Source organism: Dromiciops gliroides, chromosome 5, assembly GCF_019393635.1.
Source record: "Dromiciops gliroides isolate mDroGli1 chromosome 5, mDroGli1.pri, whole genome shotgun sequence".
Classification (NCBI taxonomy): domain Eukaryota; kingdom Metazoa; phylum Chordata; class Mammalia; order Microbiotheria; family Microbiotheriidae; genus Dromiciops; species Dromiciops gliroides.
Genome location: NC_057865.1, coordinates 199,273,507 through 199,290,817, shown reverse-complemented (window position 1 = coordinate 199,290,817; position 17,311 = coordinate 199,273,507). Strand labels below are relative to the sequence as shown.

The 17,311-nt window shown below is 40.4% G+C and overlaps 1 protein-coding gene across 3 annotated transcripts in view; it reads right to left on the bottom strand.

Moving 5' to 3' along the window:
- FOXM1 (forkhead box M1) overlaps positions 1-17,311 on the bottom strand; it is a 29,630-nt gene that overhangs the window by 3,959 nt on the left and 8,360 nt on the right. Inside the window, exons 4-8 of one of the 3 annotated variants that reach the window (XM_043967375.1) lie at positions 7,104-7,295; positions 3,484-3,612; positions 2,910-2,954; positions 2,159-2,231; positions 1,816-1,991 (exon numbers count right to left, since the gene is read on the bottom strand). In XM_043967375.1, the coding sequence (XP_043823310.1) occupies positions 1,816-1,991; positions 2,159-2,231; positions 2,910-2,954; positions 3,484-3,612; positions 7,104-7,295 (615 nt within the window). The remainder of the gene's footprint in view (positions 1-1,815; positions 1,992-2,158; positions 2,232-2,909; positions 2,955-3,483; positions 3,613-7,103; positions 7,296-17,311) is intronic. The other 2 variants (XM_043967376.1, XM_043967377.1) reach the window with 2 other exon arrangements.

Sequence of the window (17,311 nt, the reverse complement as noted above, 5' to 3'; positions counted from 1 at the left end):
CTTTGTATCCTCAGCACATAGTAGGTACTTAATAAATGCTTACTGACTGACTCTGTATTCAAAACTAGAGCCTAGGGCAATGCCTTGTATAAAAATGATGCTCAATATATTTTCACTCTGTAATCTTTCATAATTTGACTTCTACTCCCACAACCCTTTTGAAACTGCCCCTTCAAAGTTTTCCCATGACCTCCTAATGACCCAATTCATAGCCTTTCCCCCCCTGTAACCAGTTTTATCAATGCTTTAAATTTTTTCCACATTGTGTCTCACTCTTCCCTACTGAAATTAGGCAAAGCCACCTGACAAAACGACTGCAAATACAATTCTACTTATACCCCCACACCCCCTGCCATTGTCTGATCTCTGGACAGAGATCACTTAATGAAATCCACCTAATTTACTGCCCATGGCTCTTTTCTCAGTCATTAGGCTCAACCCCCCTCCCTCCCCATCCCCTAAACCCTCTCCTCCTTGGTCTTGTGGCCCAGCTCTCTTCTAGCTCTTCTCCCATCCCTCTGGTTGATCACCATTTCTCCTTTCTTGGTTTTTGTTTTCCTCCAACCAAATGCAGGCTTCTCTAAAAGTTTCATCATACCTCTTCTTGTCTTTTTAAATTCTCTCTGGGTAATCTCATTTACTTAACTACTTCTGTGTTGTTGATCAACAAATCTTTATCATTAGCCCTAATTCTGTTCTCAAATTCCAAGCCAACATTTCCAATCCCTTTTGGAACTCTTCACCTGGATATGTCATCCAGAATCAACTTAATATGTCCCAAATTAAACTCATATTTCCCTAAAAACTCTTATTTCTAGTAGTACCACCATTTCCCACTAACATAGGACTTCTCTCATTTGCCCCCTAACAAATAATTCCTATTGATTTTGCTTTGGAAATATTTCTTGCATTTTTCTGTTCTTTTCCATCATTACTGATATCTATTTCAAGTCCTTATTAAATCATCAAGTCCCAAACTTCTACAAAAATAATGCCAACTGTTTCTCTACTTCTGGTTTCTACTCTCTTTAATCTAGCCTACAGAGCACTATCAGGTGTTTCCTTTTTTTTTTTTTTTTAAAGTGAGGCAATTGGGGTTAAGTGACTTGCCCAGGGTCACACAGCTAGTAAGTGTTAAGTGTCTGAGGCCAGATTTGAACTCAGGTACTCCTGACTCCAGGGCCGGTGCTCTATCCACTGCACCATCTAGCTGCCCCCTGGTGTTTCCTTTTTAAAGTATAGTTTTAATCATTTTAAATCTTTTGCTATTATTTTTGATGATTCTCTACTATCAACAAAATTCAGCTCAAAGTCCTTAACATGACCTATAAAACGCACCCCCCCAACACATACCTTTCCAGCCTAATCAACTTCCCTTGACAAATTAACACTCCTGTCAAAATGAACTATTACCATTTCCTTAACAGTCGTTGCACTTTTCTGCCTCTTTGCTTTTGCTTATCCTGTTCTATGTCAGATAGCCCTTTCTCTTTCTCTCCCACCTCTCCCAGTCCTTTAAAGACAACTAGTTTCAAAGGCCACCTCCTTCAGAAAGACTTTAATGATCCTTCCCAGCCGGAAGTCCTCCATTTAATTCATAAAGCACTCCACCACCACCCCAATCTCTTTGTTATGAAACTTAATTAGAACATAATTCAAAATGTAATCTTTTAGAATGTTTTCTCTTCCCAAGGAGAGGGATCAGGTCATATGGAACTTGGTATCCTCCACAGAACCTCACATAATAAATTTTTATGTAAATCTCTGTTGACTGACCAGATGAGTTCCCTTTACAGGAGAAAGGACACTACTCACCTTGGGGGCAATGCGAACCCGCTTGCTATGACGGACAAGCTCTGAACTCATGAGAGAGGCAGCCAGGGGTAATGGCACCTTCACCGAGGGCTGCAGCACCAGGGGTTGATTCACTGGGAACTGGATTGGTACTAGATAGGAGTTGACCCTTGGGAGTAGCGGCTTCATCTTCCGTCCTGAGAGAGAGGATGAGGTCAAGAGCACTGAGGGCCAGACTTCCTCCCCTTTCTCAATCGCAAATCCTCTTCCCAAGGATAGAAGCTGAGAACTTAACCTAAGAGTCCTGACTCCTTCAAACTTACTCCTAAACAAAACCTGAATTCAGCCCTTCCCCAAGACTTACGTGCACTCGAGGGGAGCTCAGCTTTGATGCCCAGGTTTCTGCGGAGGTCAGGGATGGGCCGTTTCTGTTGCTGCTTGTCAAAAAGAGGAAAGAAAGAAGCCAAGTTTAGAAAAGTGTGGGAGATGAGAAGCAAACCCCACTGGCTGCTATGCTCTGGAGCAGTGCTGTCTCTCTGCCACCTGATAGCCATAAAGGAAGAAAAAGCTGATCCAAGGGGGTCACCACGGGCCCTGTTTCCACGGCCTGTCTGTGGGAAAGGTGAGCAGCATAGTGACCAACAGTGCTACAACAGTGCCCCCAACCATACCCATGGTGTCTCCCCTGGGCAGCTAGACTGTATGGCTAAAGAAGTGGAAAAGAAGAGCAAGGGAAGAGAAATGCGCGTGAAAATAGCTGCTTGCAAGACTCATGTCATTTACATTGCTGCTATTCCATGCCAAGCCTGTGGCACTGTTCTCCTGTCATGCTGCACTCTGCTGAACACCTTGCTGTTGCCTGTGGGAAGGGAAAGGGAAGTAGTTGTGATCCCTAAAGAGGTGTGCATCTAGGGGAGGTGAGACAGTAATGATGAAGCAGCTCAGTTCTCCCACGTCTAAGATAGCCTTGGGGGAGTCTGTGTCTGCGGCCAGCTGCCACATGGCCCTGGGATTGCCTGCCCTTCCTTGACCATCTTGTCCCTGTCCACTGAAGTCATGCTGAGCAGCAAAAGGAGAACAAGGCCAAGCCCCGAGCTGGAGAGAGAGAATCTTACTGATTCCAAGTGCTCAGACGGTGGTGGAGACCCTGGGTCCAGTGGCTGGAGGCAGCAAGGCATTGGGAAAGAAATGAGATTGAAGTTACCAACCAATTCGGTCAATTTCACCAGTATGGGAAGAAACATAAACCTGACCTACTGAAGAACACTTTCATAAAATATTCTTTGAAGGGCTTTAGGTATGAGAGAGAATGGGAGTAAGAACCCTATCAGGTATGTGAACATGGCATTGTAACCCTGAAACAACTGTTACTTTCAACAAAGAACCCCTTAGTGTTGACAGGTCATGAATTAGATCTTAGGTCCCCAGCTTAAAATGTAAAAAAACTCCAAATTTTGCCATTTTTGTTACCTCTAAAATTTTTGCTAGACTGCTGTCCCACCCTTCTCCCCCAAAACTATTTTTCAACTGTACATAACACATTATGTTCTCTGTACATGTTGACTCTCTGGACTATCAGAGAACAAAATGAGCTTACTCCCTCATGGGTACTCTCACCCTCAATTCTGAAGGGGTTTCTAAACCTAAAAATCATCCCAATAGCCATCCACTGGACACCAGGATGCTCACCTTAAACACCTGGTCCAATGTCAAGTAGCGATTGGCATCAGGGTGGATGGTCCAAAAGGAGATCTTGCCATTGGCAGATGTCTCCCGAACAAACATGTCATGTAGAGAAAGATTGTGGCGTATGGAATTCTGAAATGAGATGAAGACATTCAGATTTCAGTTTGGGATACATGACTTTTGATTCTCACTGGAGGATGGTACCCAGCTACCTAACCTCAGTTTTCTTCTTCATAATAAAGCCTCTTCGGGGGCTCTGTCAAATCTCTGGTACCCATGGCTAACTATACTTCTCACTCTAAAATTCCACTGCAATGAATGTCCCCAGGCTCAGCCATGATCCCAAGGATCTCAAATGAGATACTGGTTAGTGATTAACTCCCATTTTTTAAAGCTAGTGATCAAGAGATGAGTCTGGGTAGTTGTTAGGTGGGGGAGGAAATCAATTTTAGAGTAAAGCAATAATTGTGTAGAAATGAATCAAGGCTTCTCAGCAATACAACGGTACAAGATAGTTCCAAACGACTCATGATGGAAAAGGCTCTCCAAATCCAGAAAAAAAAAAGAACTGTGGAATATGGATGCATATTGAACCATACTATTTCTTTTGTTTCTGGTGCTGTTGTTTTTCTTTTTTGAGGTTTCTCCTTTTTGCTCTGATTCTTCTCTTATAACATGACTAATGCAGAAATATGTTTAATGTTATTGTATATATGTAACTGTAACATATTGTACACATGTAATCTGATATAGATTACTTGCTGTCTTGGGGAGGGGGGAGAGGGAAAAAAATTGAAACTAGAAATCTTATAAAAACAAATGTTGAAAACTATCTCTACATGTAACTGGAAAATAATAAAATACTTTCATAATTTGAAAAAAATTAAAAAAAAAAAAAGAAATGAATCAAGGAGTAGTGTCATATGCTAGAAAGTTGTGGGCCGAGAATTGAGAATCATAGTTCATATAACAAGAGGCAGTCAGTGGATAGAGCACCGGCCCTGGATTCAGGAGGACCTGAGTTCAAATCTGGCCTCAGATACTTAACACTTACTAGCTGTGTGACCCTGGGCAAGTCACTTAACCCCAACTGCCTCACCAAAAAAACAAAACAAAACAAAACAAAACCAAGGGGCAGTGTGGGGTAGTAGTCTCCCTTCTGACAATACACTAGCTATGTGACCCTTGGCAAATCACCTAACCACTCAGTGTCCCGGGCTAAGCAGATGGGCTATAGGACAAGTTTCCCTATAGCAATGAAATGACAAATCCAGACCAAAAAGGTCCCAGAGCCTAAGGTTGTAAGGGAACATAAGAGGTTACCTCGTCCAACCCTCTCATTTTGCAGTTGAGGAAACCAAGACCAAGAGGACTGAAACGATGTGCCCAAAACCACAGAGCTGGGAATGCCACCTCGGGTCTCTGGGACCCCAAATCTGTTACTCATTGCCTTGCATCACACCTTGGTCAGTTTTGGTTTTGTCACTGACTACAGCTTTGCTAGCTTCCTTGAAGGCTCAGCTCAAGTGTTACCTTTTCTATGGGGTTCTTCCTCATTCCCCCAGTTGCTACTGCCTTCCCATGCCAAATGATCCTGCTTACTTTGTATATATTTACACAGGATGTCCCCAAAGACTTAGTGTAGTTCTAAATTATGTTAGTTTAAAACTAAATTTGGGGGAAGACCACATCATGCTATCAAGGTTTTAAAACATAAAAGTGTATTAAGACTTTGGGGACCCCCTGCATGTGCATATTTGATTTCTCCACTAGAATGTAAATTTGTTCAGGGCAGGAACTGTTTCATTTGAGTTTCTGCCTACCCGGACCTGAGCATAGCCCCTGATACATGGTAGGTCCTGAATAAATGCTTGTTGAGTGACAGAGCTATAAGACCTGTGTGCCTCAGGCTTCCCATGTGTAAAAAGCGGGATGAAAGAGCTATGTGGCGCAATGTGAAAAGCACTGGCTCTGAAGCTGGGAGGACCTGAGTTCAAATCTGACCTTGGACACTTATTATCTGTGTGACCCTGGGCAAGTCACTTAACTCCAATTGCCTTAAACATCTGAGGCCATCTCCAGTCGTCCTGATATATATTTTGCCACTGGACTCAGATGGCCCTGGAGGAGAAAGTGAGATTGGTGACTTTGCATAGCCCTCCCTCACTTAAATCCAATTCACTACAAGTCATGACATTACCCCAATGTCATGGTCCTCTTCGAGAATGAAGGACAAACAACAAGAACAAAAGAAGGATCATTCCTCATACTCATTCAAAAAACGTAAAAACAAATGAAATAAAGCAGCAACATGTTAGACAACAATGACTTGTGCAGTGAGTGGAAGACAAGGTTGACCAGAGAAGAAAGATTCACTTGGCAAGAACAGGAGACAAGAGACCGACAGCTCAAGCAGCACATCAGAATCCTTAAGACACAAAAGGCACAAGAGGGAAGGCCTCAAGAGCACTGGCTGATGTGGAATGTACCAACACAAGTAGCAACCCAAACAAGGAACATCCTCATCCGTGAATCTCAGGTCAATTAAAGCAGAGGTTGAAGAACAGTCAAGACCATTTCCTACTGAGATCACCACCATCTAGTGCCTCAAGGAGGGCTGCAGGTGAGGATGCAGGTACCTGTTCCTACACTGTCTCTTACCCTCTCACAGACCCTAGGACAGGGCTGAGTATTCTCTACCAGATCAGAGGCCGGTGGTCTATGGAATGCACAAAACTATGCCTCACTCTCTTCTGTCACCCTCTCTCCTGAAGGGTCAGAGCCTTGGCACACCATTTTAAAAAGCTTGCCAATGGGGGCAGCTAGGTGGCGCAGTGGATAGAGCACCGGCTCTGGAGTCAGGAGGACCTGAGTTCAAATCCGGCCTCAGACACTTAACACTTACTAGCTGTGTGACCATGGGCAAATCACTTAACCCCAACTGCCTCACTAAAAAACCAAAAACCAAAAAACAACAACAACAAAAAGCTTGCTAATCTCACAAATATAGAGGAGGTGAATCATCAGCCATTGTAGACACCCTAATTGCAAATCGAATAGCTAGGTTATTTGGAACACATCATTCTATATTGATTCTGAAAGTATTGGGGAATAAAGCACTGAGCCTGGATTCAGGAGGACCTGAGTTCAAATCCAGCCTCAGACACTTGACACTTACTAGCTGTGTGACCCTGAGCAAGTCACTTAACTCTCATTGCCACGCTCCCCCTGCCCAAAGTATTATTAACTACAGAAACTTGGGAAGATGTTCTAGAGACTATCAAGTATGAAATTCAGTGATCTAAAAGATGATTTCAGAGCAAGTTATGGTAAGACATGATATCTAGTTGTACACTAAGAATATTTTCTACTGAGCAAGGGCAAAGTGGAATTCTGAACCACATTCTACACTGGAGTGAACAACAAAGTATCACGGTATTTTAAGGAGGAGCGTCTGAATAGGGAACTGCTTGTCCGTTTAGGTCACCGGAAGTAAGTTACAAATCCAAATTTCAGATGCATTTATTTTTGCATCTAATCTCTTCTACTCTCGTCTATTTTTCCATGACACAGCGGGGAATTGGTCACCTGAGCCCTGATTGTTATAGAGACATTATAGAGACCTTCCAGCCTGGTTTGGCGATGTGCTTAAAGTAGGGAAAGTGATCCTCAATCCAGGTATAGATGTCCTTCAAGGTCATGCGTTTCCGCTCAGTGCTGTTGATGGCAAACTGGATCATAGCCATGTAGGAATAAGGTGGTCTCTCCGATACAGACTCCTGCCAGGAGGTTGATGCAGCTGGGGGTTCTTCCATCTGAGAACATCAAAGAGAGAAAAGGGAAAAGAAGGACAAAAAAGGAAAAAAAGTCATCAAAGCCGCCTGCCCATCTAGAGTACATCTCTTGGAAAAACCCTCTTACCCAGAGGATGATTCTAGAAGAAATTTGTTTGTGGCCATCTTAGTTGTGGGACCTGCCACACGCAGAGGTATTAGAGATTGAGTTTTTTCTAATTCTGTGAAAGCCTTTTCTATCAGACCACCGGTATTAGATCTCTGAAATTTCTTCTAGTTCTAAATCTGTGATCCTAAGAATAATGCAGACTGATTTAAGCCAATCCAGTGGTCTGATATAAACGGCTTTCATAGAATTAGAAGGAACTGAATATCTGATAACATCAGGCCACTAGATTGGCTTAAATCAGTCTGCATTATTCTTAGGATCACAAGTTAAGTAACCCGACCAAGGTGACACAAACAGTAAATTGCAGGGTTGAGATTTGAACCCAGGTTCTCTGCCTTCAAATACAATGCTCAGGGGCAGCTAGGTGGCGCAGTAGATAGAGCACTGGCCCTGGAGTCAGGAGTACCTGAGTTCAAATCTGGCCTCAGACACTTGACACTTACTAGCTGTGTGACCCTGGGCAAGTCACTTAACCCCCATTGCCTCACCAAAAACAAAACAAAACAAAACGAAACGAAACCAAACCAAACCAAATACAATGCTCAGAAGTATTTAACTCATATATGATTCACTCTGCTACCAATATTATTTTTTCTAGTGTGTGTATCTTTTGGCAACTTATTTTTTATATATTTTTATTCTAAGTAATAAGTTTTACTATTTTTGAGACAAGTAAAACATTCTGTTCCTGAATAATAAAACCAACACCCAAGGTAGATATGAATTTTCCATCATCTATCTTCACAATCACACATAATATAATCTAAAATGTCCCTGTCAGATGTAAAACCTAATGCTTGGTTGGTTGTTTAATATATGGTAAAGTTGAATATAATACACTGACCAATAGGTCTCTTTTTTGCACAATAAAATTTATTTTAAAGAAATAAAGCATTTCTTGTTATGGTAGCAAAGCCCCAAACGCTGTTCCACAGAGGAAATATTCATCCCCTTCATACTCTGCCAGTGTGCTAATGAATGTATATAGTTTTTGTGTGTTAGAAAGAATTCTCCAGAAATGATTTATAGTTCACAGAAGTCCTACTGATACCTCATGGTCGAACAGAGTTGTTCATAGAATGTAAGCTCTGCTTAATTCCTTCCAGCACAGAAAGGCATTAAGTAAAGTCTCAGTGATGAACTATAAGTCTTTTGTCTGAGAACCAACCTAGGTAATTTCAAGAAGCTCATCACCATGTTGGTTGCATAGTGACTGACGTTTTAGGGATATCAATCGCAAAGTCCAATTACTAAGGTTTAGGGGGACTGCAATCTACTTTGGTGGAAAGAGTTATGACAATATTCAAATCACATATTCTTGAAATACTGGAGAGATCAAGTTTAAGATGCTTTATTATTAAATTGGAACTCATGTTTGGAGTGCAAATTGCTATATAAGAATAGCTCTACATCACAGATATATTGTTGTAGGGGAACATTGCAGCCCACTAAGTTGAGTGGACAAAGCAGTTGATAAGTTTTTAATTTAAATCACAAACTGAGTGGAGACAAAATATAATAAGGAATAGTTTACACCAATAGGTCAGACATATGTTGAAAGAGTCTACTAAAAGTTGAGGAGCTGATAAATTCATCATTTCCCTGGGGACAATTTTCATTTTCACTGAGGAAAAACCATGGTACAGAGGAAAGAATGCTGGATTAGGAGTCAGAAGACTCAGGTTCAAATTCCAGCTCTAACACTAATTACCTGAAGGATCTTAGGGAAGTCACTTAATCTCTTTATGCCTCAGTTTCCTCACCTGTAAAATGAGATAGTTGAAACTAGATTATCTACAAGTTCCCCTCCAGTTCTAAATATGAAATCCTATGACACCCCAAAGGCTGAAGAAATGACAAAAGGAAAGCACATCATGATTCCATTATTCTAGACCTGATTTCAAACAGTAAGAAGAAACTCTATGGTTAAAGAACTGTGGTACATGTGGTATGTGTTATTGTGTCATAAGAAATGACAAAATAGACAATTATAGAGGAAAACTGTGAAAAGACCTATCTGGACCAATAGAGTAAAATGAGCATCTAGAACAATTTATACAATGATAACATTATAGAGACAACCTTGAAAGCTTTAGAACTATGATTAATGCAATGATAAATCCTAAGTGAAGAGTACTGAAGATGAATCATGCCACCCACCTCTTGCCATAAGTGATGGACTTAAAAAACACATACATTTTTGGACATGGCCAATGTAGAGATTTATTTTGCTGAATTTTATATACATATATATATGTTTTTGTTTTTTGGGATTTTTTTTTGAGGTCTTAAAAAGAGTCTTGGGTGGTAGCCCCAGGTTGGGGAAGAGGACAAGCATACAAGAACTTGCAGCCACAGTGGAGTGGAACTTTGTTCATAGTTACAGGGCAGAAAATCAGGCTTGTGGTTGCTTGCAGACCAGAGCACAGGACAGGAGAGTAGTAAACATACCTCTCCTTAAATCATACCACTTTGGAAGAACTAAAAACTTACAAATTCCTAGGAGTATCTCTGAAAACAACTATACAAACCCCCTGAAACTTAGGACAATACGCCCTCCACCCTGGAAGCAGTGCCCCACTTTAACAAAGAGTTAAAAGTCAAGAAATAGGCTGGGAAAATGAGCAAACAGAAAAAAATGCTGACCATAGACAGTTTCTATGGTGACAAGGAAGATTAAAAAACACCCTCAGAAGAAGATAACTAAGTCAAAACTCCTACATCCAAAGCTTCCAAGAAAAATATGAATTGGTCTCAGGCCATAGAAGGGCTGAAAAAAGAATTTGAAAATAAAGCAAGAGAGGTAGAGGACAAAATAGAAAGAGGAATAAGAGTTGATGTAAGAAAATCATGAAAAAAAACAACGTCGGGGCAGCTAGGTGGCACAGTGGATAGAGCACCAGCCCTGGAGTCAGAAAGACCTGTGTTCAAATCTAGCCTCAGTCACTTGACACTTACTAGCTGTGTGACTCTGGGCAAGTCACTTAACCCCAATTGCCTCACCAAAAAAAAAAGTCAACAGCTTGGTAAAGGAGACGCACACACAAAAAATACTGAAGAAAATAACACCTTAAAAAACAGACTAAGCCAAATGGTAAAAGAGGTACAGAAAGCCAATGAGGAAAAGCATGCCTTGAAAAGCTGAATTGGCCAAATGTAAAAGGAGGTACATACAAAAGCTCTCTGAAGAAAATAACTCCTTAAAAATGAAGATTGAGCAAAAGAAAACTAATGACGTTATGAGAAATCAAGACATAATAGAGAAAAACCAAAAGAAGGAAAAAATAGAAATATGAAATATTTCATGTGAAAATAATGTGAAATATCTCAGTGGAAAAACAACTTACTTGGAAAATAGATCCAGGAGAGATCATTTGAAATGATTGGACTACCTGAAAGCCATGATCAAAAAAATAACCTAGACATCATCATCCAGGAAACTGACAGGGAAAACTGTCCTGATATTCTAGAACCAGAAGGTAAAATAAGTAACTGAAAGAATCCACTGATCACCTCTTGAAAGTGACCCTAAAATGAAAACTCCCAGGAATATTATAGCCAAATTCCAGAGCTCCCAGGTCAAGGAGAAAATATTGCAAGCAACCAGAAACAATTCAAGTATTGTGGAGCCACAGTCAGGATAACACAAGCTTTAGCAGCTTGTACATTTAAGGATCAGAGGCTTGGAATATGATATTCTGAAGAGCAAAGAAACTGGCATTACAACCAAGAATCACCTACCTAGCAAAACTGAGTGTAACCCTTCAGGAGAAAAAATGGGAATTCAACGAAATAGAGGGCTTTCAGGCATTCTTGGATTTTGTTGGGTTTTTTGGGTTTTTTTGGTGAGGCAATTGGGGTTAAGTGACTTGCCCAAGGTCACACAGCTAGTAAGTGTCAAGTGACTGAGGCCTGATTTGAACTCAGGTCCTCCTGACTCCAGGGCCGGTGCTCTCTCCACTGTGCCACCTAGCTGCCCCTCAGGCAGTCTTGATGAAAAGACCTGAACTGAATAGAAAATCTGACTTTCAAATACAAGACTTTAGAGAAACATAAAAAGGCAAACAGGAAAAATAAATCATAAGGGATATTAAAAGGTTAAACTGTTTACATTCCTACATGGGAAGATGATACTTGTAACTCATAAGAACTTTCTCATTATTAGGGCAACTGAATGGAGTATATTTAGACAGTGGGCACAGGCGTGAGTTGAATATGAAGGGGTAATATCTTTAAAAAAATAAAATTAAGGGGTAAGAGAGGAATGTACTGGGAGAAAGGGAAAGGAAGAGGTAGAATGGGGTAAAGTATCTCACATAAAAGAAGCAAGAAAAATCTTATCCAGTGGAGGGGAAGATGGTGGAGATGCTGGGGAGTGAGTGAACCTTATGCTCATCAGAATTACCTCAGAGGGAATAACATACATACTCAATTGGGTATAGTAATCTATTTTACCCTGCAGGAACATAGGAGAGGAAGGGGATAAAGGGAGAGAGGGAGGGAAGAGGTTATAGAAGGGAAGGCAGATTTGAGGAGGTGGCAGTCAAAGGCAAAACACCTTTAAGGAGGGAAAGGGTGAAAGGAGATAGAGAATAGAGTAAATGACAAGGAGAAGGAGAAGGATGGAGGGAAATTCAATTAGCAATAGTAACTGTGAAAAAATTTTGAAGCAAGTTTGTCTGATAAAGGCCTCATTTCTCCAACACATAGAGAACTGAGTCAAAGTTGTTAAAATAAGAGCCATTCTCCAACTGATAAATGATCAAAAGATATGAAGTTTTCAGATGAAATAATCAAAGCTATCTATAGTCATATTAAAAAAAATGCTCTAACTCACTATTGATTAGAAAGATGCAAGTCAAAACAATTCTGGGGTACCTCTTCATACCTATTGGATTGGATAACAGGACAGTAGAGGAAAATAACAAATGTAGGGAATATGGGAAAAATGAGACTAATGCACCAATGGTGGAGTTGTAAACCAATTCAAAAATTCTGTAGAGCAATTTGGAACTATGGCCAAAGGGCTATAAAACCCTGCATACTCTTTGACCTAGCAAAACCACTACTAGGTCAGTATCCAAAAAGAGATTAAAAACAAAAAGTTAAAGGAGCTATATGTACAAAAAAAATTTATGGAAGCCTTTTTCTGGTACAAAGAATTTGAAATTGAGGGTATGCCCATCAACTGGGGAATGGCTGAACAAATTGTTGGATGAGATTATGATGGAACACTGTTGTGTAATAAGAAACAATGAGCAGAATTGCTTGCAGAAATACCCAGACAGACTTACATGAGCTGATGCAGAGTGATATGTACTGTGTACAAAGTAACAACAATATTGCAAGATGATCAGCTGTGAATGACTTGGCTATTTTCAGCAATACAATGATCCAAGACAACTCTCAAGTACTTATGAAAAATGCAATCTGGGGGCAGCTAGGTGGCTTAGTGAATAAAGCACTGGCCTTGGATTCAGGAGGATCTGAGTTCCAATCTAGTCTCAGACACTCAACACTTAGTAGCTGTGTGACCTTGGGCAAGTCACTTAAACTCCCATTGCCCTGCCCTCCCCTCAAAAAAAAAGAAAAATGCAATCCATCTCCAGAGAAAGAACTGATGGTGTCTGAATAAAAATTGAAACATATTTTTAAAGTTTCTTTTTCTTAAGTTTTTTTGTCTGGTTTTTTTTTTTACAACCTGACTAATGTAGAAATGTTTTGTATGACTACACATGTCTAACTTATATTGAATTGCTTGCACTCTTAAGGGGAAGGGGTGGGGAGGGAGGCAGGAAAAGAATTTGGAACACAGTTTTTTAAATGGACGTTAAAATTGTTTTTACATGTAATTGGGAGAAAAAAAAAATTCCAAATAAATTTTGTAAAAGACATTAAAAAAGAATTATGGGAGCATCTAGGTGGCACAGTAGATAGAGCACCAGCCCTGGAGTCAGGAGGACCTGAGTTCAAATCCGAACCAGACACTTTACACTTACTAGCTGTGTGATCCTAGACAAGTCACTTAACACCAATTGCCTCACCAAAAAAAAAAAAAAAAAAAAAAAAAAAAGAATGACATCATTTTAAAAGAAAGGAATAGGGGCAGCTAGGTGGTGCAGTGGCTAGAGCACCGGCCCTGGAGTCAGGAGTACCTGGGTTCAAATCAGACACTTAATACTTACTAGCTGTGTGACCCTGGGCAAGTCACTTAACCCCAATTGCTTCACTAAAAAAACAAAAACAAAAACAAAAGAAAGGAATAGTAACAGGGTTTAGGGAGATGAGAGTATAACAGATGACACAAAGAAGAAAAATCAAACTTTTATTTTCCTTCTATATTCTCTATTAATAAGAATGATCTTCAGAGGGCAATGAATAGGAAAAAAACCCAGCACAAAACTGAAATCCAAGATACTTAAGATGGCAAGAGAGCATTCTAACTGTTCTTAAAGACTTTCAATCATCTGGCAGAAGCAAAATTATATCCCGATATACTGAAAATTTAGGAATGAATGTTTAGTCATTGCTCACGACCTCTTAGAAAAGGTACAATAGCATTGACATGGGCACAAAGAAAAGGTGGATTCTTCCAGCAAAGTGGCTTATGAAGATTGTAAAAAGGAAAAGCAGTGATTATTATGAACCTATATGGATAAAGAATCTTTTCATTTTTGTCAAGGCTTTCAAACTGGCAAATTAAAGGGATGCTGCTAACACCTGGCATATGACAAAGGCTATCAAGATAGTTCTGTGGGCTATATGGAAAGAAATGGCATGGATGATAGTGCATTTAGGTACATTCACAACAGTCAAATATAGCGTCTTGATTATTGGAATGATATCACCTTGGATGCTGTATCTACCAGAGTCCCACAGGTGTTTATCCCATTCAATATTCTGATTAAAGATGAAGATGGCATGTGTATTAAATCTGCAAATCAAATGTTGCTAGGGAGAAGAGTTAATATGTTGGACAACAGAACCAGGAACTAAAAATATCCTGACATGCTGGACTAGTGGGCTAACTCTCTCTCTCTCTCTGTTTGTTTGTTTGTTTTTTTTAGTGAGGCAATTGGGGTTAAGTGACTTGACCAGGGTCACACAGCTAGTAAGTGTTAAGTGTGTAAGACCAGATTTGAACTCAGGTCCTCCTGACTCCAGGGCCAGTGCTCTATCCACCATACCACCTAGCTGCCCCAAGGGCTAACTCTCTTAAGGATGAAATTTTTTTTTTTGGCAAGGCTATGGGGGGTTAAGTGACTTGCCCAGGGTCACACAGCCAGTAGGTGTCAAGTGTCTGATCCAGATTTGAACTCAGGTCCTCCTGAATCCAGGACCGGTGTTTTATCCGCTGTGCCACCTAGCTTCCCCCAAAGATGAAATTTAATGGAAATAAATGTACAAGTATCGCACCAGGGCTCTAAAAGTTATGGGCACAATTATAGAGTGAGAAAGACATGATAATAGCTAATAATGATGGTGAACATTTCTATAGTGCTTACTATATGCCAGTCATTGTCCTAAGCACCATACAATTAATATCTCATTTGACTCACAATCACCCAGCAATGTAGATGCTATTCTTATCCCCATTTTACAGATGGGGAAACTGAGGCAGAGGTTAAGTAACTTACATAGCTACTGTCTGAGACTGGATCTGAACTCAGGTCTTCCCAACTCCAGGACTAGTGCTCTATCCACTGCACTACCATAAAGCAGATCATGTGAAAAAGATCCAGGGGTTTTAGTGAACTCCAAGTTGAATAAAAGTCAACGGTGTGATGTGGCAGCCAAAAAAAAAAAAACCAACCATGATCTGAGGCTGCATTAATCAGTGCAAATACCTGAAAGACAGGGAATTCTACCACTGTATTCTGCTCTGGCTGAACCACATTGGGATTATTTAGTTTGGGGGATGAGGAGAGGGTGTCACATTTTTAGGAAGGACGTTGACGAGCTGGAGGGAGTCCAGAGGAAGGCAACTAGAGTAGTGAAAGTACATGAAGCCATGTATCACAAAGACTGATTCAAAGAAATAAAGATGATTTATTCTGAGACAGAAGGACGGTGTAGAGGAGGCCTACACCTTAGCACTGTTTCCAAATATCAGGAGGGTTGTCATACAGAAGAGATGAGATTTGTTCTGCTTGATCCTAAGGTGCAGAGCAAGGATCAATGGGGTAGAAGTCATAGGGAGGCCAGATCTAGTTCAAGGTAAAGAGAAACTTCCTACCAATCACAGCTACCTGAAAACAGGACAGCACGTCTTGGAAAACAAAATGCTGTCCCTGGTGTCTGTGATGCAGACGATGCATAACTGCTTGTCAGGGATGATGTGGAGTGGTGCTTCAGATGGGAACTAGACTAGATCATTTCCAGCACCAAGATTCTATAATCATCAGGCCCCATCTTTTCTATTGAAGAAAATGATCTTCACATTTGGAAAAGGTAGATAAATACTAATAGGGATTTGAAGTCAAAGATAGCCGAGGCAATAGAAAACTAGCAACTTTAAAAAGTCCAATTCTCTCATCAAAATGGGAAATAATTTACCCACAGATTTAATTACTGGGCCACTGTTTTGATTTTTAAGTAATACTGAAGAACAAGAATGGTGAAATAAGCCTGGAGACAGAGAAATATCTTAAATATTGGTGATCTTGATGTTGATAACAGCAAAATTCTAGACTGTATTATTTATGAGCTTTATGAGCACTTAGCATGACTTCACTAAGAACCAGTCATGTCCTACTAACTTCCATTTCCTTTTTTAGATAGTGTTACTAGATTGGTAGAAGTTGGAAGAGTAGTATAGCTAAATTTCATCACCCCCCCCCCAAAAAAAAACAAACGACAAAGTCTCTCATGATACCCTTATTGACAAGATGGAGAAATTTGGGCTGTCAGGAATGAGGTCCAACTGGATAGAATAATAATTGGCTAAATGATCAGAACTAAAGAATGTTAATTTATCAGTATGGACATGAAGAGAGGTCTTTAGAGGAATGTTGTAGGATTCTGTTTTACACTTTTATTAGTTGAATTAAGACTACAATGAAGAGATGGTTGGGGTGCTTATCATGATGGAGCTGGGTCTCATTATTCTACAGTGATGGAGTACAATTTTTTTTTTTTTTTTTTGGTGAGGCAATTGGGGTTAAGTGACTTGCCCAAGGTCACACAGCTAGTAAGTGTTAAGTGTCTGAGGCTGGCTTTGAACTCAGGTCCTCCTGACTCCAGGGCCAGTGCTCTATCCGCTGTGCCACCTAGCCGCCCCGGAGTACAATTTTTGAAAGTTTTGAATATGAGAAAGAGAATTAGGTGTCTCACAACACAGAAGTAGGCATAGCATCTTGGCAAATCCTGGCTCACTCCCCCATGGGTCTTTCTTTGTGTCTCCCTACATATTTTGGTCTCCTTGATTGAGTTCTGAGGGGCCATCTTGCCTACTTTCCAGAGAGTGCCAGACAAGGACTACCGTTAGTAGTGTCTGTGTGGGCCTCTAAAAGCAGTTGGTAAAGAGAGCTAAGACACTAGTATTCAGCAAGAACTTGCCTTACATGTGAAGAGTGCCCATGTACTCAGCTGTCTGTCACTTGTGCAAACACCCCCAGCCCTGCCTACCCTCTGGTCTAGTACCATGACATGTTAAATATTTGATGGCTTGTCATGTCAGAGAGAGAGATTATATTTAGTATAGGTTGCTCCAAAGTAGAAAAATAGAACCAACAGGTAGAAAATGGTGTGTTCTTTATCTGGCTCACTTCTTTTTAGAATTCTTAGCTTTTTCCAAATCTAATTCAAGTGCTATCTCTAATAGAAAACCTTTCCAGATCCACTTAATTGTTAAAGCTGTATCCTGACT